Source organism: Lissotriton helveticus, chromosome 11 (genome assembly GCF_964261635.1).
Source record: "Lissotriton helveticus chromosome 11, aLisHel1.1, whole genome shotgun sequence".
NCBI lineage: Eukaryota > Metazoa > Chordata > Amphibia > Caudata > Salamandridae > Lissotriton > Lissotriton helveticus.
The window spans coordinates 1,081,498,570-1,081,525,295 of record NC_136072.1 but is presented as its reverse complement, the minus strand read 5'-3'; the positions used below and the strand labels follow the sequence as shown (position 1 = coordinate 1,081,525,295).

Genomic DNA, 26,726 nt, shown 5'->3' with positions numbered 1-26,726 from the left:
TACGGGCTCTGCAGTGGGACCTAAAGTTTCAGTGGGCACAGCATCAGGGCAACCTGTCCGATCATGTCTAGATCTCAGAGAGCACTGCATGACAATTGCAGTGGAGGCTTACAAAACATGATTGGGTCAAAAGCAGATCCCTCTCCCTTCCCCAACCAGAGCACACAATGGTGACGGATGCGTCCCTCCGGGGATGGGGTGGCCACTTGGGAGAGGCAGAGATCAGAGGTCTCTGGTTTCCGGCGAATCTTTTGGAGCTTCGGGCGATCCGACTTGCACCGAAGGCATTCCTTCCCTCTGTCTGGGGAAGTGTAGTGCAGGTGTTCACGGACAACACCACCGCCATGTGGTATTGCAACAAACGGGGTGGGGTCGTGGACCCTATGTCAGGAGGCTCTGTGTCTCTGGACATGGCTGGAACATCAAGGCATTACCTTGGTGGTTCAACACCTGGCGGGTTCTCTGAACGCCAGGGCAGACTGACTCAGCCGCCGGTGCTTGATGGATCACGAATGGCGTCTGAACTCGGAAGTGGCGCAAGTTCTCTTTCTGCAGTGGGAAGATCTTTAGTTAGATCTATTCGGCACCGAAGAGAACGCGCAATGTCATCAGTTCTGTGCATTGGAATTTCCAAGGCGGAACTTGCTCAGCGACGCTTTGCGTCGCGAGTGGAGCTGCGGTCTGTTGTACGCCTTTCCGCCTATACCACTTCTGCCCAGAGTGCTGAAGAAGATTCGGCATGACCGGGCCCAAGTCATCCTTGTGGCTCCGGATTGGGCATGAAGATACTGGTATCCCGAGCTACTTAACATGGCGATCGATCCCCCGATCCGACTGCCTCTTCGGGAGGATCGTCTGTCGCAGCAGCAGAGGACGGTCCTCCACCCGAACCTGTACTGCCTCCACCTCCATGCATGGAGATTGAGCGGCGACAGTTGACAGCTTTCGATCTTCCTCCCGAAGTCGGTGATGTAATTCTGGCAGCCAGCATCCCTCCATTAAGACGGTATACGGCTGCAGGTGGCACAAATTCATGGCATGGTGCATAGCGAAGGCTGTGGATCCCCTTCCTGCCCCTCTTTCTGAGGTCCTTCTGTTCCTACTATCCTTGGCACAGCAGGGCTCTGCTCTGGGCACTATCAAAGGTTTTCTTTCGGCCATCTCCGCCTTTCTAAGGCTTTCAGATCAGCCTTCTTTTTTTAAGTCCCTGGTTGTTAACCGTTTCCTGAAAGGCATTACACACATGTTTACTCCTGTGCCTTTCATAATACCTCAATGGGACTTAAATCTTTTCTTGACCTATCTGATGTGCGCTCCCTTAGAGCCCCTTCATAACTGTCCTTTACGTCTTCTCACTCTAAAGACTGCTTTGCTGGTAGCGATCACCTCTGCCAGAAGAGTGAGTGAGCTCCAGGCTCTTTCTTTTAAACCTCCTTTCCTTTCTGTTAATACGAGCAAGGTGGTTTTAAGGACCCGTCCTCCTTTCTTGCCAAAGGTTGTCACGCCATGCCACATCGGGCAGACCATCACTTTGCCCACCTTCTTTCCGCCTCCACGTCCCTCAAAAGAGGAAGAGAGGCTCCACCGTCTGGACCCAAATCATGCGCTTTCGTTCTATCTGAAGCACACACAACAGTTCCGGGTGGATGACCAGCTTGTTGATGGCTAGGTGGGCGCCCAAAAAGGTTGGGCCCTGCACAAACAGACCATCTCTCGGTGGGTCGTTCTGTGCATCAAAGCATGTTACTCGTTGGCTAAGAAGGAGCCTCCTGTGGGGCTGCGTGCCCATTCTACCAGAGCGACTGCAGCCACTACTGCCTTGGGACGCGGCGTTCCCTTGCAGGACATTTGTCAGGCAGCTACGTAGGCCTCGTTGTACACATTTACCAAGCATTACTGCCATGACAGTCAAGTCCGGAGAGACTGCTTCTTTGGCCGTTATGTTCTCTGTTACTTTCTGGTGTAATTTTGTTCGCAGACCCACCACCGAGGTTGTTATTGCTGGGGTATCTATTCTAAGGTAAGGAATCTATCACTAACGTGTCTCTTTCAAATGCACAAGTTACTACTTGTGTAATGATATATCTGTAAGAGACATTAGTTAGTGATAGATTCCTTACCGCCCCACCCATCCTCACCGTTCTGCAAACTGATTTCTAGGGTTAAGATCATCCCTTTCAGGGCCCTAGTTTCATGGCACCAGTGGTCATTTTCTTGCATGGCTCTGCATTCCTGGCGCTGAAAGTCGTGTATAGAACTGACATCAGCGCGCATGGGTGGCGCCTAAGTAGTCTCTGTGACGTTGTGACGGCCTTGGTACCGCACGACGCCACCTACCGACGTGCAGGAGTACTGCTGACCAAAAACTTTCCGGATCCAGATATTCTAAGGTAAGGAATCTATCACTAACTAATGTCTCTTACAGATATATCATTACACAAGTAGTAACTTGTGCATTAAGAACACTTTTTCTAACCACTGCAACAGATACAGGTAGCCACCGCTAAGGAGGTAACTGCTGTATTGTCTATACACACGCATACAATCTACAGCTCATATGTCTCGAACGGAAACTGGTATTTACCAGTATGCATCTGTTCTTGGCATGTAGAGCTGTAGATTCATATATGACTACCTGCCTCCCTGGATACCTCTATCTGTTCCAGTACTATCTTACTTAGATACATTACACATGGACATCCTTCTCTACTTCATACTAACTCCATCATAACCCTCCATGGCAAATCAATCTGGAGATGGAGTCGATGCCCATGCGCACTATCGTCCTAAGGAGGAGTCTTCAACCTCATGACTACAAAGACTAACAAGACAAAAACAAAGTGCAAATATCCGAGCCCAACACCAGATGGCGATCTATGCACAAGTATACGAATCTACATCTCTAGATGCCAAGAACAGATGCATACTGGTAAGTAGCATTTTTCTTTCCTTGATCCAAGGGGGATTCCTTCCCCCTCACTGGCATCAGTATCTTATTTGCTTATTGTTGTATGCGATTCATTACCAACTTGAATTTTCATTTGTTTGAGCGTCTCAAATCTTTTAACAAATGTAAAGATAGTTCCAACCTCATAATCTTTTATCACACCTGAATTTGTTTCCTTCCTTTCTTCAATTTTATTTTCATATTTATCCAATCTCAATTCCATTTCTGTTCTGAATTGTTTTATTACATACACACAGACACACATATATATATATATATATATATATATATATATATCTATATATATATATATATATATATCATGCTTCGAGTTGCACTAAGCGCGAGTCACTCGAGAGTCTGGTGCCGCTTCACGGTAGTGCGCCGTGTAAACATGCATGCTCCAACATCCTCTTGTATCCACAAAAGAAAGAAAAGCGGCACTCGCTGGGCTTTATTCCAGCAGAGTTTTAATCTTCAGGTAAACAAACGCGTTTCTGAGAAATTCCTTCTTCAGTGTTAGCGCTACACATAGCGAGGCGACTTTTTAAAGCGTAATGCATATTGTCATGGCAACAGAACAAGCCAGCGAAAAGAGTTACATGGCGCGCGCCATTTTTAAAAAGGAGTAGGCATCTCTCATCGTCCTAATTTAACCACAGGCAAACAAAAGACAAGCCATATAGATTATAGCCCAGAATCGAGTTTTACAATTTTACATTGTTTCTGTGATTTGAAAGACGAATTAATCTTGCCGTGTATCGGCATTTGCGACCATTAACAGCTGGTTGCACGCATTGTCCTCTGCTCCATGTTACATTATGCCATGTATCGGCCATCACATCATGCGGTTCATGTCCAATAAAAAGAAAAAGGGAAAAAGAGAAGAGAAAAAGAAAGAGAGAGACCCATGTGTAGTCTATTCACATATCTAAATCTTTCCTAACAAGTTCATTTATACAGATACTTCTTCTCGAAAAAGCAGCCACATCCTTAATACAAATTTGTTAATTTCCCAAATGTATTGTCAATTCTTCCCCACTATTTAATCCAATTGGAGACTTTGTCTGCAGGTCCACAATATAGCGGGACTTGAGTCTCCTTAGCTTGAGTACTCTATTGCCTCCTATAGAATTCAAAGGCACACAGTCTATACTAAAGTATTGTAACAGATCCCTGTCACTTTTATGTTGTATGGCAAAACGACTTGCCACCGGATAATTGAAGTCCTTATTTGCAATGGCACGCATATGCTCGAGCACTCTCATTTTGACACTGTGTATAGTGCTCCCTATGTACCTCAGTCCACATGGGCACTTTAAACAATATACCGAATGTGTCGTTTGGCAGGTCATGAATTTGTTAATCCTTTTACCAACTTTTAAGCCCTTGACTTCATAGGTTAACACCCTTCTGCTGAAGGCGCAAGCCTTGCACCTGCCGCAGGGATAGAATCCTTTCATTTCATTTAGGGTTCCCTGTCGGACCGGAATGGCATCCAGATGACTATGCACCAGACTATCTTTTAGTGAACGTGCCTTCCTAAATGTGATTAATGGTGCAGCTGGAACATCTTTACCTATAATGGTGTCAGTTTGTAACACATGCCAGTTTTTTCTCATTATATATCTCAGTGTGTCTGCATCTTCGGAGAATATAGTTATCATCCGAAACTTTCCATTCTCCTCTATAGACTTTTTCTGTTCTAGCACATCTTTTCGAGAAAGCGATTCAACTCTCCTCAGTGTACTTTCTAAGAGGCATAGATTATAGCCCCTAGCTAGGAAACGATCTATACTTGCTTGAGATTCTGTCTCGAAATCACACTTCCTAGAGCAGTTCCGCTTTAATCTCAAAAGCTCCCCATAGGGAATACTGTTTTTCAGTTTTCGAGGGTGACTGCTTGACGCGTGAAGCCTGCTGTTCCCAGCTGTGGGTTTCCTAAACACAGCTGTGGTGACCTTTCCATCTATAATCTCAACTCAGATCAAGCTAGATTACTGCCACTAAACTAACCTCACCTGAGAATCGCAGGTTGACATCATTTCTGTTGTGATATGCGATGTATTGCTCTGCCTCATTTACGGAACCCCTCCAGACCAAAAAAAGGTCATTGATATGTCGGTACCATGACTCTATTTTGGTGGTCCATTCCTCATTTACATTCCCCTGGTATTTATATAGCGCTTGTTGACGCACGCTATTCAGGAAGCCTACAAAGATTTAGTGGTGAATTAATATGATGAAATATGAAGTAATTTCAGTGGTGGATATTAGTCAGTTACTTGGAGTGAGAAGGATAGCAGAGGGATAAAAGGGGAAGAAAGATTTGCATTCATATAGCACTTGTTACCCCTGATGGGGTTGAATCGCTTTTCTGGCGAGTAGCACGCCACTCCGGAACCCATAAAGGATTACTGTTGAAAATTAGTATAGTAAAAAAAAATATGAAGTCATTTTAGTAGTGGATATGTTATTCAGTTATTTGGGCAGTATATTAGTATAGTTTAATATGGAATTTGAGAAGTGAACATGTTAGTCTGTTAATTTCGATTGAAAAGGATAGTGGGGGGATAAAAGAGTGAAAGATTATTATTATATATATATATTTTTTTAGGTCTTAGCAATAGGAGGAGGCTTTTGGATGTGTAAAAAGGAGTTTTGGAGGGGAGGACTCAGAGGAAAGAGTTTAGAAAGGTTTGTTTTAGGGGATCGGTATAGTAAAAGAGCTGTCAGATGATGCAAGGAGGGGTAGAGTAGGAGAGAGTCTAGAAAGGGTTATTTTGGCAATCAAAGTAGTGGTATGGGGTTTGGGATAAATGAGCGAGTGGATGTAGAGGATATATTGATAGATGTATAGGATGAGAGATAGGGTTGTGCATTGGAAGGAGTAGAAGAACTTTGAGATAAGTCAGAAGGTTGGGCTAGAAGATATATTGAGCGAAGTATAGGCTGAGAAATAGGGTATAGGTTTAGGCTGAGAAATAGGGTAGTGCATTGGAAATGCTAAGTTAGAAGAAAGTGATAAACATATAGATCCATAATTATATTGAAAGTATATAGATACATAAAGGAGGTAAGTATATGTAGATTAAAGATATTGATAGAGGCACAGGATGAGAAATAGGGTAGTGCTTTGGATATGCTTTTTCAGGAGAAAAGTAAGACACACAGATCCAAGTACATGGAAGGTACATAGATGCACAATGGAAGTATGTACATGTAGTACAAAGATGATTTTTATTTATTTATTATTTTTTCTCTCAACAACATAATTATTTTACATGTTTATACAAAGTAATACACAGAGATAGGTACATATCTATTGTGAATAAAAAATGCTTGTATACAGAGGGATATGCTGTAAATTTCTGTTTGCATATGGTGGTTATGTGGGGAAGAGCCAAATCTTGAGTAGTTTTCTGAAGACAAGGTGGTTGTCGGTGGACCTTATGTTGGGGGGTAAAAAGTTCCATAGTTTGGCTGCTTGAACAGAGAAGGATGTGCCACCCATGTTTTTTTTCTTGTATGGTTGGATTTTGAGGCGAGATGCTCCTTTAGAGCAGAGGTTTCTTTGTTGAATGTGTTTGGTGATTTTAATCCTGATGAAGAGCGGTCCCATTCCATGTATTGCTTTGTGGGTGATACAAAGCAGCTTGAACGTGGATCTTCTGGCAACCGGTAACCAATGCAGGGCTTTCAAGGCAGGGGAGATGTGGTCTTGCGGTTTGATATGCAAAAGTAGTCTGGCAGCTGAGTTCTGAATCGGTTGTAGTTTTTTCATGGTCGTTAAAGGTGATCCGTGGTAGAGGCTATTGGCGTAATCGATTTTGGACAGAAGAAGCTTGGACTTTGTTTGGAAATCCCAAATGAGGGAAAATTTGTTGCAGCTTTGTTTTAGTAGCAAAGCTTGATCTTGCTAATTTATCCACTTGGGCATTCATCGACAGCTTGGAGTCCATGGTCATTCCGAGATTTCTTACTTTCTTCGATACTTTAGGGAGTGATCCCAGTTCATCAGGCCATGAAGCAAGCGGGTTGTAATGTTTCCAATCGCCACACATGAGTATTTCAGTTTTTGAAGCATTCAATTTGAGATGGCTCCAGGTCATCCACTGATCCACGGTTATGAGGAAGCTGAAAACGGGTGATTTTCCAATGTCTTTGGGGCATTCCAGTTGAAGGAGTATTTGCAGGTCATCTGCATAGTTATAGCACGTGAGGTGACATTTATTGATCAGTATTGGTAATGACTTCATGTAGCTGTTGAAAAGCATGGGCGAGATGATAGAACCTTGAGTGACCCTGCTTTTGTGGAGGATGGTTTGGACAGAAAAGGTAGGGTATGGATGACATGAGTTCTGTTTCGAAGGTAGGACGCTATCCAGTCTAAAGCAGCTCCCTCTATGCCGGCTTCATAGAGTCTTTGTTTCAGAGTGCCATGGTCAACCCTGTCAAAGGCAGCTGAGTGGTCCAAGAGTAGTAGCGCAGCAACCCCGTTGCGGTCAACTGTATTCTTTAGGTCATCCCAGATGGTAAGGAGGGCAGATTCAGTGCCTCTTCCCGGACGGAATCCTGTGTGGAAGTCTGAAAGTATGTCATTCTCTTCGATGAATTGTGACATCTGGGCGAACGCTGCTCTTTCTACCAGGAAAGGTCCATTTGTAATGGGTCTGTAGTTGTCAGGGTTCAGCGGGTCCAAGTTTGTTTTCTTCAGTAAAGGGCGTATGTATGACTTTTTGAGTTCTTCTGGAAATATTCCAGTAGTTAAGGAAACGATCATTCTTCTTACTGGAGTGGCAGCAGAGGTTGTTAAAAGAGTTCTCTTGAAAGTTTGTGGCGGGCAGGGGTCAGAAGGGCTGCCGGCAGGCCTGCTTGCTTCGACCAGGTCCATAAATTCATCGTGTGAGATGTGTTGGAAGGAACGGAGAGGCTTGATTAGAGCATTCTTGGATTGTTGTTTTGTACAAGGGTTAGTGCTGGTGCTTTGTTTCTGTTTTAAGTACGATTCCAATGTGTCTGCTTTGTCCGTGTAATGATTTGCCAGTTTGTCTGTAAAATCTTGAGTAACAGGATGAGTTCATTCTAGGCAATTTGGTTTGCGAAATTCATTGAGTATTTTATAGAATTCTTTATTTGCACATTTAGCGTTTTGAATTTCGTCTGAATAGTACCTTTTCTTAGCTTTTTTGATAGCCGACTTATATAATCTGTTAATTTTCTGTAGGTGAAGTTTGTCTTGTTTGGCGTTTGTTTTGAGCCAGGTATGTTGCAGCTTTCTAATTTGTTGTTTTATGTCTTTTATTTCTATGTTTCTCCAAGGCGCTTTTTTTCTGTTTTGTGGTTTTGAGTAGTATCAGGATGTCAAAAGCTTCCTGTAGCCACTCATAGATTTTGAACATAATTTATGCTTTCCAGATTTGTACTGGATGTTTATTGTGTTTCCAAGTGTTCCAAATTGTTCCACGGCCGATAGGTGGATGGATGTAAGGTAGTTTTAGGTGAGTCGCTTAGCTTTGTTTTATGTTGGAAGGCAAGCAAGTGGTGGTCTGACCATGTGACTAGAGTTATAGTTTGAAAGGTAACTAGTTCAGTATTAGCAAAAATGACATCTAGGATATGTCCAGCGGTGTTTGTCGGATTGTGGACAATCTGATGCAGGTTCAATGCGTCTAGGCCGGTGATTATAGTTTTTGGATGGGTCATGTTGGGTTTATCAAACCAAATGTTAAGGTCACCCAGAATGCATAGGTTGGAGTGTATTGTTATCAGGTTTGAAACTGTGTCTAGAAGTGCATCTGGGTATGTTGCCTGGGAATGCACTGCTTCTGACCTCACGTATTACATAACTCATGACATGGTCTGTGACATCGCTCATGACATCACGCAGTGACTGGGAGTGTTTTACAAAAGTTTGAGTGTTAAATATATATACACCAAGGTGTATTGGTGAATCAGTGGATGTATGAGTGTCTGTATGGATGATTCAGTTGGCGTGTGACTGATTAGGTGTCTCAGTGATTGTATGGTTGTGTGACTGTTTGTGTGACTGTCTGTATCTGTCGGTCAGTTGGTGTCTAAGTGGCTGTATGAGTGGGTACGTGAGTGGCTTTGTGGGTAAGTGATTGGTTGTCTGAGTACCTGTATGGGTTTCTGAGTGTCTGTGTGGATGGGTGAGGGGGTGTATGACTGCCTGTACGGAGGAATGAGTGGGTGAGTTAGTGGCTGTATGTGTTAGTGAGTGCTGTGTGAGGGGGGTCTGTGGGTAAGTGTGTGTGGCTGTGTGAGTGAGTGAATGTGTCAGTGGTATATGGGTGAGTAACTGGGTATGCAAAAGGCAGTATAGGTGAGTGATGGGGTATGAGTGACTGTATGGGTGAGTGTGTGCTTGTGTCAGCGACTGTATAGGTGAGTGAGTATGTGTTAGTATCTGTATGAGTAAGTAAGTGGGTGTGTGATTGACTGTAAGGGTGAGGAAGTATGTAAGTAGCTCTATGGGAAACTGACTCTGTGTGTGAGTGGCCGTAAGAGTGGAGGTCAGTGACTATTATTGAGTGGGTGTATGTTTGAGAGCGGATGTGTGTGTAGATCTATGATCTATGATTCAATGAGTGATTATGTAAGTACTGATATGGGTCTGTGAATCGGTTTGTGAGTGGTTGTGTGGGAGTGGGTTTATTAAAGGTTCTGTGGAGATGTGAGTGGGTGCGTTAGTGATTTTTGTGGATGGTGTCATTTGATAAGTCATAAGTGATGTCATCAGTGATGTCACTGACCATGTCATGAGTGATGTAATATGTGAGGTCGTTAGCAGTGCATTGTGGGGGCATGGGTTATAATTAGCTCAGCTAACTATAACTGCTGAATTTCACTGGTTTTGTGCAAATGAAACCTGAGCCCAACTATAATGTCCCTGTAACCTTTGGGTTTTTCATTTATATCTGCAGCCTATAGAGGGAGAAGAATGGCCAGATTACATTTATTTTTCATTTTAATAGTTACACAAACAAGAAATTCATGCCATTAATTAAAAATTTACTATATGTCTTCCACAAACCTTTATTTAAAAGAGAGAGGAAATAGAAGACCCTTTTAACCATGAGGCTAAATTCGAAGAATAATACAGAAAACTGGCACATTGCCTTTAAGGGGCTCACAGTACCCCCTGTATCCCATAATGCCTCACAGCTGACCGTTAGATCAGTTCATGTTTTCCTGCTCCTACTGTTAGGTTTCTGGAGCTCTGCTGTTTTGACATTATTGTCAGAAAATCAGTTTAAAACTCTTTTAAACAACATCTTGTCTATCAGTCTCAGTATCCAGAATACAGAGAACAGTATTTCTTAAAGAAAAAAATCCAATCTTCTTTGGCAATCAGAATACTTTAGTTGAGACTGGTATCGTCGTCTGTCACCATCGACGGCCAAGAAATCAGCGACGACTAGGGGGTCGCAGTCAAGGCTCTTGGAGAAAGACCGCACAACGTCAAAACAGTTGACGCCTCTTATTCCATTGACTTTAAGTAATAAGCTATGATCGACATAGAGATGTTCAACTGCTGCCAACTGATTCGACAGAATCACAACATTGCTATCCATCTAGAATTCCCTCTCAAGTTTCAGTGAACATATCACCACTTTGGCTAGAGAGTTTGCAGGAATGTACACCCTGGAAGAGAAAGAAAGAGAAGACAAATTTTAATGCACCACCATATACTATTCAAGTACACACACTTACTGGTTGAATTTGGCTTGATGGTGAGTGAAAAGTAAAACATTTAAATGTTATTAACAAAATATTTAACAAATTTAAATATAGAAATTACTGGTAATACGGAAATTTAAAGTTAGAAAGACTGAACCAGTGGCTCACATCTCTTGAGCCTGTTAAGCCATCTACTTTACAGGTTGTACCTTTCATGCACCACACACACAAAACCATTCAAACCGCCAGCTTGGGCCCAGCACATTACAACACTCACATCAACAAACCGAGACATTGTGGTGTTGGCAATTCACCTACTAATCAATACTGACTCACTAGAAACTGGGAGCTGATGTATCAAGGGTTTTTACACATTCTCTGTAGGTAAATGTAATGGCACATATTGGGAAAGATTCTTATGCAACCAGCCATTTCACCGATCAGTGAAAGAGTCAAACGCAGCCAAAATGTCAAATTTGATTTTGATGTTTCCTGATTCTCTATAGTTTATAAAATCATTAAATAAGCCTTAAAACATGCTTCTAAACCCTGCATCTTTAGACCAAAAACTACAAAACTGGAAATAGCAAAAGGAAGAAGAAATAGTATTTTAGTGACATCCCTTAACAACAAATTTCAAGCAGAATAATGTTAACCCAGTCTTTCTTGTTGCTGTATAACAAAGTTACATTTTGTTGGCCCCTGCATGAAGGAAAAAAAATACTCTTTCACTCTCCTTTTCCTTTCTTTGAATTGCATTAGGTTTGTGGTTCTGCACGTGTATTTTCAGTGTTTATATGTTTACCCTGGGGAGGGCTATTTTCCTTTCGGGCGGGGGTTTATCAGTTGTTATGGGTATAAACCTAAAACCGGACAGCCTAAATATAAACAATGATGCAGTAATTGTACTTTATGATCATTGAAGACGTTGCAATACATTGCTCCATAAATAAGTGTACTGAAGTGGTGTCACAAGCATTCATGTTCTTGTAGGAAGTGGTTGTGAGAGAGGGATGGAAGAATAAACAGAAGGTTGGCTACAATTAACATTTTAAAGCAGTATCATTGGTTGTGCAAACAGAAATGCTTAGGCTGCAGTTTTGAGTAAGTTTGCCCAACCAGGTGTTTAACATATGTTACGCTTTCATACATTACCATTATTACTCCCAAGTATTTGTAAGTCTGCTGGACTCTTTCTGTCAGGTGTTGCTGGTCTGGATGGGTGTATGTTGGTTGTGAGAGGGTGATACCATGTGTCACATCACTGGTCTATGGCAGTATGGATCCATGTAGGTCGCATGAATGGAAATTCTAACATGGAGGATGTGTGCACATACCAGTTTGGCACTCAAATGAGCTTATCGGAAGTGCTGCTCAAACTGTGTTTTAATTCAGGTAGGACTAATGTATTCACTCTGTCGTAGTATGACAACTGTGTGATTTAGTTTTAGTTCTGTTGCTCTGAAGCTTTAATGTGAGGTTGCTATAAAATTATATAGGCGTTGCAAAGTATTAGTTTCCCCTCGCCTCATCCCCTCTTTCCATCCATTTCTTTTTTCCTCCTATGCAGACATGTTCGACCTTGTCCTTAGTGTCTGAGCCTCCTTCGCCAGGACTTCCAAGAGATTCACCATGCTCAGATCATTCAAAGTCGCACAGTGCCCACACCTCTCGGCATGCTCCTTGCAGAGACTCCCCGCCTCTGTTAAATTTTAGCTCCTTTCCAATTCTTCGTATCGATGAGGATGGCTCTGGTTTTGTTGTCCAAGGATCTACCTCCACTCCACAACCATTGCACATTGGTAGGGAAGGAGGATCAGGAACCATTCAGACCACTCTCTCTGGCATCTCTCCAGCAAAGTCTGTCTCTCTGTTCTCATTTAGTTCACATGAGAACTGGATCCACAATGGGGGTATTCCCCACTCCATCCAGGTGGAGAACCATAAATTATCTTCGGACAACCAGATTCAAAATCGGAGATGTGCTAAAGGCGAAGAAATGGGCAACCATGTCCAGGGAGACCACACCACGGAGATCAGTGCCACATCTGTATCAAGCTATCTCAGCCCCATGCAAGTGGAAAAGCCTTTTTCTGATACATTGCCACAACTGCCTACATTTACTGAAAGCACAGTCCATTCTTTCTCAGAAAATGGAATCACAGAAGCTATGATTGAGCAGCTTTGGTTACCAGAGCCAGAAAAGGAGGCCAAGCAGGACCACAATTTGGTAGAAATAGATGAACCTCTGTTGATATCCACAGATCGGAAAGAGATCTTTCCTGATACCAAAGCCATAATGGAACCGGAGCATGATCAGTGTTCCCCAGAAACATGGCCAAAATGGGGGGCTGAGCAAGAAGCCAAATCTGAGACTGAAGCAGCACCATCAGAGGGCAATAGCTGCAGAGGACAGGTACCTAAGGAAGACAGCGGTAAAGGAACAGATGATGAAAGAGACCAACACCGAAGCTCAACCGCATCCCCCGATTCTTCTGATAATGTTGGAAAAGAAGAGCTAGAGTTGCTCCCTGTGTCTGAGCTCCAGCCTGTGGAAAGAATTTCAGCATCGCGCCAGGCAGGCACTGGGGATGTGTGCAGTGAGAATATAGTTAGAGGGGTCGAAGGTGGTTGTTTGTTGAATGTGCCCCCCATCTTCCAGCATGGCTGTGAAAGCTGCATCTTTAGCAGTAGCTTGGCTTTGTGATTCAGGAGTTGTCTTGTACTGCTTGCTTGCAGTGCTCTGTCTAACATCAAAGGCCATTGCATCACGTGTGTCATCTGTGCTACCCATTCGAGGGTCCTAATTTCTTGTGCATGTTTGCATGTACTCGACCCTGTGAATAGAGCAGTAAGAGTAGATATTGAAACATTTATTTTTACACCTGCCCAGTAATATTTGTTGTACTGTGCGGGTGTCGAAAGGTACAGAAGTGGAGAGGAGATGCAGTGAATCCCGTGAGAGATTTTTGTTGTGCCTAAACCCCTTATAACATTGCCCCTTTCCCCATCTTTTATAAAGTAATGTAGTCCTTCCCAACAGTGTTACTTGACACATGGTGACTCCATCTTTGATCCTCTACCATTTTCTGCAAATGCTAAATTGCATCTTCTGCATGGAGTTGAGGCCTGTGCTGTCATGGCGTTTTTAGCTGCATGATCAAAGTTAAAGTAGGCTACAGCTTCCTCTGGGTGGCTTTTCAAATGAGCTACCCCTTCTGCTCTCTTTGTGGTCATGCTCCGGCTCGGTTTTGATTTTTTTGCCAGTGGTTTGCATTGAGTTGCATTGCCATGAATGCGTGTATGGTGAAACTTTTACCTTGTCATCCAGATGAAAACTTTAATCAAGAGGACAAAAGAGACTCCAAACGTGCACCCCATGACTCGTGACCTGTCTCCTAGACGCAAACTTGGTCCGGCCATATTCCATAAGACTGTGTCCCAGGATCGGCTCATAGAAGAGCTCCACGGCAAACTGGGGATTGGTAAACAAGAGCACTGGAAGAGCCAGGACGATGATTGGCTGACTGAAGGGGTGATTATTACATCCAGGCCCCCTAAGAAGCAGCGGGAAGGTGGACAGCAGATAGAGAAGGTAGAGAAGATGGCATGGGATGTGCTCTGTCTGTCCTGCGGTTGATTGTAAATGATATTGAAGAAATGTGGATTAAAGGAGTTTTTCCATCAAGTGCCAGTCAGGCATTGATATCCTGTTCTGTGCCTGTTTGATTTCACAAGCTCTAGTCTGTTTTTTGTTGTTTCATACCTCTTTTTTCTCTCTCTCTCTTTAGATAATTATTCCTCCAGAATCTCCCCTCCCTCAGAGGAGAAGTATTGCAGTCCCTCCCTCTCCACCAATGAAACGCCATGAAATGCTTTCTGGGTTTGGCCACATAAAAGAGCCAGCACCTTATCCACCCCCGCCACCTCCCCCACCTCCTCCACTCCCTTATGCTCCACCAACCCTCCTCCCACCTCCTATCCCATCTCCTCCCTTACCCTCCCAGCCGCCTCATCACCTCTTTCAGTGGGAAACCTCTGCTGATGATTACCAGGAGCTTGCCATGTTGTGTGCTTCTCTACCGGAACAGCCACGATTTCAGAATCGGTCTACTGCCACAACTCCCACTGGAATCCAAACTCCAACGACAAGAACTCGATCTGCTCCCAAAGCACAGGTTTCTGTTGGTTGCCAGACTGACGAGGATCCATTGTTCCCTCCATTGCAGGCAGGCATCTTTTCCTCCAGTTTGGTTTGTTTTGGTACAATTTCACGAAGTGTGGGTAGCTCAGTAGGTCCTTTTGTAGCCTACAAATTCTCTGCTGAAGATTTTGGGCACCACTGATGCCTATGTTGTAAGAATGATGATGAACTACCAGTGGAAGTTCCTGGCCAGCAAATGTATTTAAACCTCTGTGACTTATGAGGTATTTAACCCCTTTGTTGCCCCACCGCAATCGTAAACCACTTGCTATCAAAGTTGTGCTTTTACTTACAGATTATCTGGACTCCACCCATGGTCAGACGGACTGGTCCATATACTACTCGTCCACCTCTCGGTCCCTCTCCACCTGAAAAGGCAGGAACCCCATCTCAGCATGATGTTTTGTAGTTGGTTTCCGTTGGAATAGTGGTTAATGGTTTTTGCATGGTGTGTTTGTGGCTTGACATGCTAGGCAAATATGAATTACTTATTGTGTCTTACGGTGGTGTACTTATGGACCAGTTTACCATGAAAATACAACATTCCTTTAAAGATTGACATTCCTTGGTTAGTGTTCTTTGCTAGTTCTGTTCTTCCTGTTGCACAGGATGTGAGGTTGCATGTTGTGCTGTTTGTTTGGTTAGTTTTGCCTATATAATTAGTATGACCAATGTTTTTGGCATGGTGTGCTGTCTCTTTGTGACCTGTCAACATAGAAATAAGGCTGATTTGTTTGCCATGGTGGGCTATTCTGAGGATTCCTGTTGCCGTTCAGATAAGATTGGTAGTTTTTGTTGTGTGCTTTTGTCATTGGCTCTGGTTGATCAAAAAATAGAGTTTGACTATTTGTCATGACGTGCTAAATCTAATGCACTGGATGCTTTGGCAGGATGGTTAGAATTTGGTGGCAAGGGGTTCTGTCCCTCTGGGCCTCTTGCCATGCATGTAAAGTTGGTGGTGTTAGGTTTGATTTGGATTCCATTAAATAAGCAGTTTCTTTGGCATGACTTACTACATTCCTGCTACTATGGCATTCTTTGCTATGGTGGACCTATTCTTACATTTTTAGTTGGAAGTCAGCGTTTTCATTTGTCTGAACTGCTGCAATTCATCCAAGGTACATTACATACTACAAGTACCTTGCTGTTGAAGAAGAAATGTATCTCCTGTTGGCTGCAGCATTGAGGAGTTTATTTTTACATCTTTTGTTACTTTTGGATACAGCATGGGTATTCTAGACCTCACTTAGGGATGCATGTGAATGTCCTCAGCCTACAAGCACTGCTACATGGGCAGGCATTTTCTATACTGTTGGCTAAAATTGAATGTCTACCGGACTGTTCCATATCCCTCTAACTTGCATTCGGAAAAGGACCGGAGCAGCTATTGTTACTCTCTTGCTGTGTCTCCAATTTCTTTTATGTGCAACTTATTTTCCCTGTTTGTATATCCTTTTATAGCCTCCTGCTGGGCCTCGGGCTCCGTTACAGTGGGCTCCATTCGAGGATGAACACTTGTTGTACAGTCCTTTAGACCAAACTCTCCCACCAATGAGCACTTCTTGTGGGAGAAGCCAAACACATGTTGGTATCAGATCTCATGAGTATTTTGTGTGGATTGGTATTATGCTTGATAATTAAGTTGTAGACTGGGCACTAGCTCTTTCAATGGATTATTCAGAATGAAATTGGTACAATGCAGATGGTTTTGTTAGATTTGTTGTCATGGGTGTGGCTCAATGGTTAGAGCAGGCAGACCTTGATGCAGAGCTCTGGCCAGGGACCAGGGTTCGATTCCTGCCTCGGCGGGTCTCCGACTCATTAATTCCCCTGACTGGATATTCTCGCCTCAGTACCTGTTCTGATCATGGGTCCCACGCTGCAACTCTGGGCAATAGCTTGCTTAGTCTCCACAACGGCCCCAAAAGCGCTGGGATGCCTGGCTGCACCTGGGGGGTGCCCAGGAGTGGACATTTCCCAGGAAAGCCAGGAAGGGTTCCTAAGCGGTATACGGACAGCGCCGGGACACCTCCGGTGGAGGTAGCTGTGCGCTTTACAAATTCCGACATTTACATTTACATTTACATAGACCAAAGTCGGATATTTGCCAAGTAAGAAATGTATATTGACTAGTAGGTTAAATTGTTTTCATCCCCTTTCACACACTGAAGCCGTTGATGTCATCACTGTATGGAAAGAATAGTCTAATAATGAGAGCTCTGGGTGCATAAAACATGATATTTATTCTTCATATTTGACTCTTGCTTGTACAAGAATGTCTGGTTTTGTAATAGTTCATTTGCAGCCCTTTGTCTATTTCAGTTTATGGCCCAAGGGAAAGCTGGTAGTGGCTCCCCTCCATCTGCACCCCCAAAACCTGGAAGTCAACTGGACAACATGTTGGGAAGTTTGCAGTCTGACTTGAACAAACTTGGGGTAGCAACTGTTGCCAAAGGTGTTTGTGGAGCCTGTAAGAAGCCCATCGCAGGACAGGTGAGTAGTGGTACCTGATGTTATCAAAACAGCCAGTCATTTTCCATGGGTTGAGTTGTTTGCCGTTTGCCAGATGACACACCACTTTTTTGCAGTGCAAGCCTTTTTGGGATTCACATGCTGTGCATTATTCATCTAGTGGTTGGGTCTGGAATATTTCTAAAAACCTTTTTGTCATTCTACTCTTTGTTGTTGGTCCACATACCTCCATTTGTTGTTCCCTGGTGACGTCGTCATGCTTCCTCCTGAAGCTCCCACCTTTGGTCACCATCTTAAGATTTTTATTCTGCCATTGGGTTTGGACGTACCCTGAAGGAGCTCCTACAATTGGAAGAGCAATTTCTCGAAAAATAGAAAAGACCTTATCGGAAGTCAGCCGGAGAGAAGGGGGCATTAGTAGAGGTACCAGAGAAGTATTTACAGAGAAGTGAGGGCCCTCTTCGACAAATCTTCAGAGTGCATGGACAGGGGGCTCCCTGTGGGTGATGATGGAGAAAACACTGGTTCGAGGCATGTGGGCTGCTAAATTCATATCTTTTGCATTAGATCGCCGCCTAGTGTTGGGTCCGGATGATCGCACATTGTTGTCCTGGAAGAGTCTTCGAAGTATCCTGAGATAGGTGGCTCCTCCCCTGGACTACAGTGCGCATGGGCATCGGCTCCATCCCCAGATTGTTTTTTTCCGCCATTGGGTTCGGATGCGGTCTCGACGTCTCTCTGTCGGAACCGAGAAAACTAGCTTCTTTAAGGCCAAAAGGCCTTCGTTTCATTACGTCGGTATTGTTTGCGTACGGTCTCGAGTTCTTCCGTCTCTTTGAGTCGGAATCTGCGGAGTCGTATCACTCTTCGGACATCGAGGCCTTCTCATCGCAACACGACCACAACTTTTCAACATGGAGCGGAGCCCGTTTAAATACTGTCCCGTCTGTGGGTCCAAATACCCACATATCGACGTGCACCCGGTCTGTAACAAATGCCTCTCGCCAGACCATGACGAGGACAGCTGCATGGCCTGCTCCAGATTCAGGTCGAAGAAGACGCTCAAGCTTCGGCGCGCGGTGCGCCTTGAGGCCAGACAAGCGGCCCCGGCTCCAGATAACATCTTCGGCGACCAGGAAGAAGAGGGCCTAAGCCATCATCTTGAAATCTCACCGCCCGCGACGGAGGTCGAGGCAGATCCGGAAGACGACGACGGGGTCGTGGATCAAGGCCTTGAATACGTCGACGAGGTAGGGGACGTCGAAGAAGTTTATGGGGCCGCGGAAGATAGCTCGGGGGATGAGCTATGCCCCAAAACTTATGCGGATCAGGCTCGGGTCACGGGATCGCCACTCGGCCTTACCCAAGACCCTGTACCGCAAGCCACGGCCCCGCCTTCAGGCCCGGCCACGGACATACTTGCTACGCAGCCCGTATCGAAACCGAAACTGAAACCTTCGGTATCGACTGCTCCTAAAATGGCCGACCCGAAAACGAAACCGAAACTAACGGCTTCGAGTGCACCTAAGATGGCGGTCGTTCAACCAAAACCACCAAAGCCTGCTACCTCATCGACTCCGTCGGCCTCCGGTCCACAGAAGTCGAAGAAAACTGTCGCACCGACAGTGCCGAAGTCGTCCGCAGAGGAGGCCTCCTCTAAGAAAGTCGTCCGGCACGGGTCGACAGAGACGACGCCGTCAAAGTCCGCCAAAGTCAGCGACAAGACTCCGGTACCAACGGGGACGTCGTTAGTCGGACGCGTAGTTGAGACGGAGTCGGCAAAATCACACGGATCGAAGGGCGGAGGCTCAGCACATCGGTCCAAGGACTCTGTGTCTACAGCTGCAGCATCGACGTCTAAGGTTCCGAAGGGCCCACAAGACGTCGGAACCGAAGGCAAGGTGAAGTCCTCCTCGTCGGTGCCAAGTGCCGCTGTGAGTGACGCATCCCTCATCGCCACTTCACTTCAAAGAATACGGGATAAGGCTTCTGCGACGTCGGCTCCGGCGCCGTCGCACCAGAAGACGATGGACATGCCAGTAAAGCCTACTGGCAAACTTCTCTTCATTCTGCCGCCAAAGGAGGCACCAAAGGCCTTTGCGCCAAAAACGGCGCCAAAGACATCGGACTCGGCCACGCCTGCTGGAGTATTGGGTCGACTCAGGAGACGACTCGGAACGCTTTATCGAAGCGGACACGGGCAAGTTGACCCTTTACAAGAGGAAGATCACTTCCCTGCCAGTGGACTCCTATGTTATCCCACTTAAAAAGAAAAGGCTTGCACAGGACACTCCAGCCCTGATCGACCCTATCCAGCCTCCTCCTAGAAGGAGCCCAACACCTTCCCCTGACCACTCTGAGGGAGAAGAATATGGACAAGATGACCAGTACACTTTCCCCATCAATGAGCCCGATGCACAACAGGATTCCTATGACGACATAGGTGACCAAGGAATCCAAAATGTGGGACAAGACTCACAGCCTTTCAGTGCACGTGCATCCCCAACAGAAGACTCTGCCGGATTTCATGCACTCATTGAACGGGCAGCTGCTAATCATGATGTGGACATGCATGCTGACCCAGTAGAGGAAGATTTTCTGTTTGACACTTTTTCAGTCTCTGAAAGGACAGTCAAGACACTTCCTATGCTCAAAGGTGTCCTTAAGCATGCTGCGGAAATCTTCAAAGAGCCTACCAGGGCGAGGGTGGTCAATCCACGCATTGAGAAGAAATACAGACCAGCACCTGCAGACCCTGCATACATTCGGGGACAGTTGCCACTAGACTCTCTTGTGGTCGCAAATGCACGCAAACGGGCAAACTCCCAGACAACGGGTGAAGCTCCTCCCCCAGACAAGGAGTCTAAAGTGCTTGAGGCAGGGGGCAAAAGAGTAGCTGCGCAGGCTGCCAATTTCTGGCGTATTGCGAACACACAGGCACTATTGGCACGTTATGATAGGGCGCATTACGACACCCTAGAGCAACTTTTACAACACCTGCCTACGCAGTTTCAAGAGAGTGCCACACTGCTTATTGAGGAGGGAAAACTCATCTCCAACGCAGCAATAAAGTGTGCACTTGATGCCGCAGACACAGCAGCTAGGGCTGTTAACACTAGCGTCATGCTGAGACGACAGGCGTGGCTACGCATATCAGGGTTTAAGCCAGACATTCAAACGACCATACTCAATCAGCCCGTCAATCCTGATAGACTGTTTGGTCCCGATGTTGACACCACCCTCGAAAAGATTAAGAAAGACAACGAAACAGCTAAGTCTATGGGGGCCCTTCAGTCACAACATTTCCGGGGCAACACTTTTCGTCGCTCAGGTGCACGTGGAGTCACCCGAGGACAGATGGGTCAACAATCACAGTTCACTAGAGGTGGAGCACAGTCCTCGTACCCCAAGCAGAATAAAGGGGGTTATCGAGGAAACAGCACCAGAGGACGTGGCAGAGGAAACAACAACTCCCGTTCCTCTGCGCCAAACAAACAGTGACTCTCTGTCACTGCCCCCCGACCATTTAACACCTGTCGGGGGGAGACTCCAGCAGTTCCTGCCAGTCTGGACAAACATCACCACAGACAGGTGGGTACGACAACTTGTCCAGTACGGTTATTGTCTAGAGTTAAAGTCCACTCCACCCAACATTCCACCAAGGCAACGGCCTATGTCCGCAGAGCACTTGCACTTATTGCAGCAAGAAGTAGTGGTGATGCTGCAAAAAGGCGCAATCGAGCTCGTGCCAGTGGAGGAGGAAGGCACAGGGGTCTATTCCCTGTACTTACTTATTCCAAAGAAGGACGGATCTCTCAGACCCATTCTAGATCTGCGTCCCCTCAACCTGTATATACTATCAGAACATTTCCATATGCTTACACTGCAACAGATTCTTTCCTTGCTGAACCAAGGGGACTTCTTGGCAACCTTAGACCTCAAGGATGCTTATTTCCACATACCACTACACCCGTCCCACAGGAAGTATCTCAGGTTCACTATCCAAGGCAGGCATTATCAGTTCAAAGTCCTACCCTTCGGAGTGACCACCGCACCAAGAGTATTTACCAAGTGTCTGGCAACGGTTGCGGCGCACCTCAGGAGGCAGAACATCCATGTCTACCCCTACCTAGACGACTGGCTCGTTCAAGCCAAGTCGGAACAACAGTGCGCCGCGGACATGTCGACTACCATTCACCTCCTTCACAATCTGGGCTTCTCGCTGAACTACCCAAGGTCGCACCTTCAACCAGCACATGTGCGGCAGTTTCTGGGCGCGACGATAAATACCCTGACAGCCATGGCTCAGCCAAACAAGGTCAGGATAGACAGCATGCTGTCTCTAATCCAAAGGTTCAGACCACAACACTCGCTTCCAGCAAGAGTATTCATGCAGTTGATTGGCATGATGGCCTCCTGCATCTTCATAGTCCCTCACGCAAGGTTACATATGCGTCCGCTCCAGGAGTGCTTAGCAAATCAGTGGACACAGGCTCAGGGACAATTGACAGACCTAGTGTTGGTTACCAGTCGGGCGTACAACTCTCTGCATTGGTGGAATCCACACAACCTTTGCAAGGGCCGACTGTTCCAAGAGCCAGTGCCACAGATTATCCTGACTACGGACGCATCTCTCCAGGGATGGGGAGCTCATCTGCTCACTTACACAGTGCAGGGACTATGGACGACGCAGCAACAGAAGATGCACATCAACTATCTGGAACTGATGGCGATCTTCATGGCGCTCAAGTCCTTCAATGTACATCTGTGCAACAAAGTGGTGTTAGTCCGGACGGACAACATGACAGCGATGTACTACATTCAAAAGCAGGGAGGCACCCACTCACCGCAGCTGTCTCATCTGGCTCAGAGCATGTGGAAGTGGGCCATTCAGAGGAACATTTGCCTCATGGCAGAACACCTCCCGGGCAAGGACAATCAGATGGCGGATCTGCTCAGCAGATACAGCCATCAAATGCACGAGTGGGAGTTACATCCATCAGTACTCCGCCCGTACTTCCAGCAGTGGGGTCATCCGGAGATAGACCTGTTTGCCACAAACGAAAACGCAAAATGCCAACACTTTGCCGCCAGGTTCCCTCACCCACAGTCGCAGGGGAATGCGATATGGATGAACTGGTCAGGCAAATTTGCGTACGCTTTTCCACCAGCACCTCTAATACCGCTAGTGGCAAGAAAACTAAGGCAGCACTCGATGACCCTCATCCTAGTTGCTCCAACGTGGGCACGCCAAGCATGGTACACCACGTTTCTGGAACTCTCGGTGGTGCCGCATCAAAGGCTGCGCCTAACGCCCAGGCTTTTGACGCAGAACCATGGAGACATTCAGCATCCAGATCCGCAACAGCTCAACCTGGCGATCTGGCTCCTGAAGTCCTAGAGTTTGGCTACCTTCACCTGCCTCCAGAATGCATGGACATCATCAAGGAGGCAAGGAAGCCGACTACCAGAGCATGCTATGCTGCGAAATGGAAGCGTTTCGTCATTCACTGTACAGCCAATAACATAAACCCGCTAGATGCATCTATCCCTAACATCATTTGCTATCTGTTACATCTTTACAAGTGCAATCTAGCCTACACTTCCATTCGGATACATCTATCCGCCATAGCAGCTTATCTTCAGAACAGGCAACATCTCTCTGTCTTCAGAGTGCCTGCCATTAAGGCCTTCCTTGAAGGTCTGAAACGAGTCATTCCCCCAAGAACACCGCCAGCTCCGGTTTGGAACCTCAATGTGGTCCTCACCAGGCTGATGGGACCACCTTTTGAGCCACTGCACTCGTGTGGACTCCAGTTCCTAACATGGAAAGTGGCTTTCCTTATTGCTATCACTTCACTGAGACGTGTCAGTGAGCTGCAAGCGCTCACAATCCAAGAGCCATTCATACAAATTCATCCAAATAGGGTGGTACTACGTACTAACCCCAAATTCCTTCCGAAGGTGGTGTCACAGTTTCATCTCAACCAAACTATTGACTTGCCTGCATTCTTCCAAAACCCACAAACGGTGGCGGAAAGAATGCTCCATACTTTGGACGTTAGGAGGGCGTTGATGTACTATATTGACAGGACACAACACTTTAGGAAAACAAAACAACTTTTTGTTGCCTTCTCGCCACTGCACAAGGGCAACCCTATTTACAAAGCAGGAATAGCCAGATGGATTGTTAAGTGCATCCAGATCTGCTATCAAAAGGCTAAACGCACCTTAACAATACCCCCAAGGGCGCACTCCACACGCAAATTGGGGGCATCCATGGCTTTCCTGGGGAACATTCCTTTAGAAGACATTTGTAGAGCAGCCACATGGGTCACACCACATACCTTTACAAAACACTACTGTGTTGATGTGCATTCCAAACAGCAAGCAGCTGTTGGGCAGGCTGTTCTCAAGACACTTTTTCAGGTTACTGCAGCTGGCACCGGCAACCGCCGCTAATGGAGGGACTGCTATACATTCTATGCAAAAGATATGAATTTAGCAGCCCACATGCCTCGAACTGAATATGCTACTTACCAGTATGCATCTGTTCTTGGCATGTAGGGCTGCTAACATTCATATCGCCCACCCTCCTCCCCGGTGCCTGTCGCAGCTGCAGACATACTCATGCATTCAATCATTAGCATGGACATCCTTTACACTTTTCACTCCATCTCTGCCACAATGGCTAAAAACAATCTGGGGATGGAGCCGATGCCCATGCGCACTGTAGTCCAGGGGAGGAGCCACCTATCTCAGGATACTTCGAAGACTCTTCCAGGACAACAATGTGCGATCATCCGGACCCAACACTAGGCGGCGATCTAATGCAAAAGATATGAATGTTAGCAGCCCTACATGCCAAGAACAGATGCATACTTGTAAGTAGCATATTCATTCCAGTTCATTAAGAATGGCCATCACAAGTTTGCCCAGAAGTGTTAACATTTGATATGCAACCTCTGCCTGCTAGTAACCCACCGAAGTGATGACTGCAAAGCGTGCTCAGTGTTCACCCCAAAAACTCTGATGGTGAGTGAGTGAGGCAGAGGAGATCCCACTACAACGTGCAGGGTCAATATACACCACCGTCTCTGTGATACTTGGGCCTTTCAGATGACTAGGAGAAGAACGTCGCCTGAGGACCAGAAGGAGAGACATAAACCCACATCCAGATAGTGGACGTTGAGGCCCGACGGGGCAAGAAGACTTCTCAAGAGGTAAGATAACCATTGTCCTCAAAGAACTTAGAAGAGTCCAGAAATGTTGAGTCTAAGAGTTAGAAGGGAACTTCAGCATTCAGCGGCCACAGCTGTGCACAGGGAGAAGAGCACCTTCTGATCCATCAAAAAGGACACCCCAGCGGTAAAGACTTTTAGAAATCCAAGACGTTGAAGGGCGGTCGAGAAAAAGTCTCATCGACGTCGAAACAGGAGCGGTCAAAATCAGAGGGGCATGGTTCACCAACGGCACCACCTTCGAAAGACTCTTCGACGATGAAGAGAAAAACAGGAATTCTCAATGCCGTACAACAAGCGTCTGAGAGGAAGAGGAGAAGGCTCGAAGAAGAAATGGCTAGTCTTTAATAAAGAAAAAGGGACTTCGATGAAAATGTAAAACTATATTGAATCCCTACTAAGAGCTCGGCAAAAACAGAGCACGGCGGGGAGAAAAGTATTGAAGACTTCAAGACACCCTTAACTCCTGAATCTCATGAGAAGTAAGAGGAAATGTTATATGAAGATGAGGAAGATAAGGTGTACATGAGTTCTGAGTTTTCAGTATACCAAGAAACACATTGGCAGGATCTCAAAACAGATTCTCCAGAAGAGACTGTTGACACATATCCATCTAGGCCATAACCACCTGATGACATTGGGATGTATAATAAATGGTCAAGAAGGCAGCAGAGAGATATTGAGTTTAACTTGAGGGAAAAAAAGCCTGAATCGTGTATTCTATTAGAAACTCTCCTGCCCACAAAATCTAGAATTCGATTTCTCCAGTATTGGGGTGTCTTTCATCGATTCACATGCCTGAATCATTCCCCGTCGTCGTAGTGGGAGTCCCACGGTATATAAAAAAGCAATAAATATGTCCATAATAACCAAAAACTTCGGTAACGTGAAAACCAGGAAGTAAAGTAGCCCAAAGCTACCAAGAAAAAGTTCCACATCTATGACTCTCATAGTCCTTATACATAGTCCAAACTGCAGCCAATCAGGCGACAGCACCCACCAGAATGTTCTCCTCAGAGGCTCAGACTCTCAGATTTTCTACCGCATGTCGTGTGAAGGGAGTCTCCTAGAACTCTGCTCAATTCTTCTCAATTCTTCAGGAATTTTCTACTCTTGGGATGTCTTCTAAGAAATCCTTATTCAGGCCTTGTGAATCTTGTGATAAGCTCCGGCTTTTCTCTGAAGATCCCCACTAGAAATGCATCTATTGCCTATACCCGGATCATCAGGTGAGAGACTGCAAGACATGCAGGCCCTTCCCTCAGAAAACCCTCAGGGACAGAGAGGGCCATCTACTTCTGTGGCTACAGAAGCTTAAAGATCAGGACAATCCAGTTTCTGAGGTGGGAAGTATTGCCTCTGGGTCATCTGTGTCCTCTAGGAAGAGGGCTGCTGAAGAGGTTTTGTCTTTTCCTGGGGCCAAGGTGTTGAGGGAACAACAACCCTCTAAGGGTTCTGAAGGGCCCGCCACTTCTAAGAAGGCTACTCCACCTGCCAAGGGCAAACCTTTGCCTTCCACGCCCCCGAGAAGGTCAGTTAAAATGTTACCTCCCAAGCCAACTTCTGAGAAGATTCTCCCTCAGAAGAAGACCCCCGTCCTCGACAACCTCGTCTACGACCGCTTCGTCGACAAAGATTCCCGTCGACGCAACGTCTACATCGACAGTGACCTTCTCCTCACCTAAACCTCAAATGATTGTCACCGGCGTCATCCCCGTTGACGCTGGTCTCCGTTTCTGTGAGACCCATCTCGTCGACGAAAGAGTACCTGTCGTCGGCGTTCCGTCGACGGCCAAGACTAGAAAAATCTCATCGACGACAGCCTCGTTGATGGCCACTTAATCCTCATCGACGACTTCCTCGTCGACAGCGAGCTCGTCACCGAGAACTACATCTTCGACGAAGACCACATCGGCGATGAAGCCCTCCTCGTCGTCGAAGACGATTTCTTTGACCGACACTTCCTCGTCGAAGTTTTCACCTTCAGTGACGATTCCATTTCGACGACTCTCCCGTCTATGCAAAAATTGTCATCTTGCACGGAGCTGCAAGTCTGGTCACCGTCTACGGCCTTAACATCTACGCTGTCTACAACGACACCTTCTTTGTCGCAGAGACGTGGTCCCACGATTGAACCCATATCTCCATTACATCTTTC

General features: G+C 45.9%; 1 protein-coding gene across 6 annotated transcripts in view; it reads left to right on the top strand.

The window, feature by feature from the left end:
• Positions 1-26,726, top strand: part of PXN (paxillin) — a 322,282-nt gene that overhangs the window by 243,981 nt on the left and 51,575 nt on the right. For 3 of the 6 annotated variants that reach the window (XM_078667662.1, XM_078667663.1, XM_078667661.1), the window contains exons 7-12: positions 12,222-13,229; positions 13,983-14,246; positions 14,443-14,880; positions 15,151-15,231; positions 16,317-16,439; positions 17,178-17,348. In XM_078667662.1, the coding sequence (XP_078523788.1) occupies positions 12,222-13,229; positions 13,983-14,246; positions 14,443-14,880; positions 15,151-15,231; positions 16,317-16,439; positions 17,178-17,348 (2,085 nt within the window). The remainder of the gene's footprint in view (positions 1-12,221; positions 13,230-13,982; positions 14,247-14,442; positions 14,881-15,150; positions 15,232-16,316; positions 16,440-17,177; positions 17,349-26,726) is intronic. The other 3 variants (XM_078667665.1, XM_078667666.1, XM_078667664.1) reach the window with 1 other exon arrangement.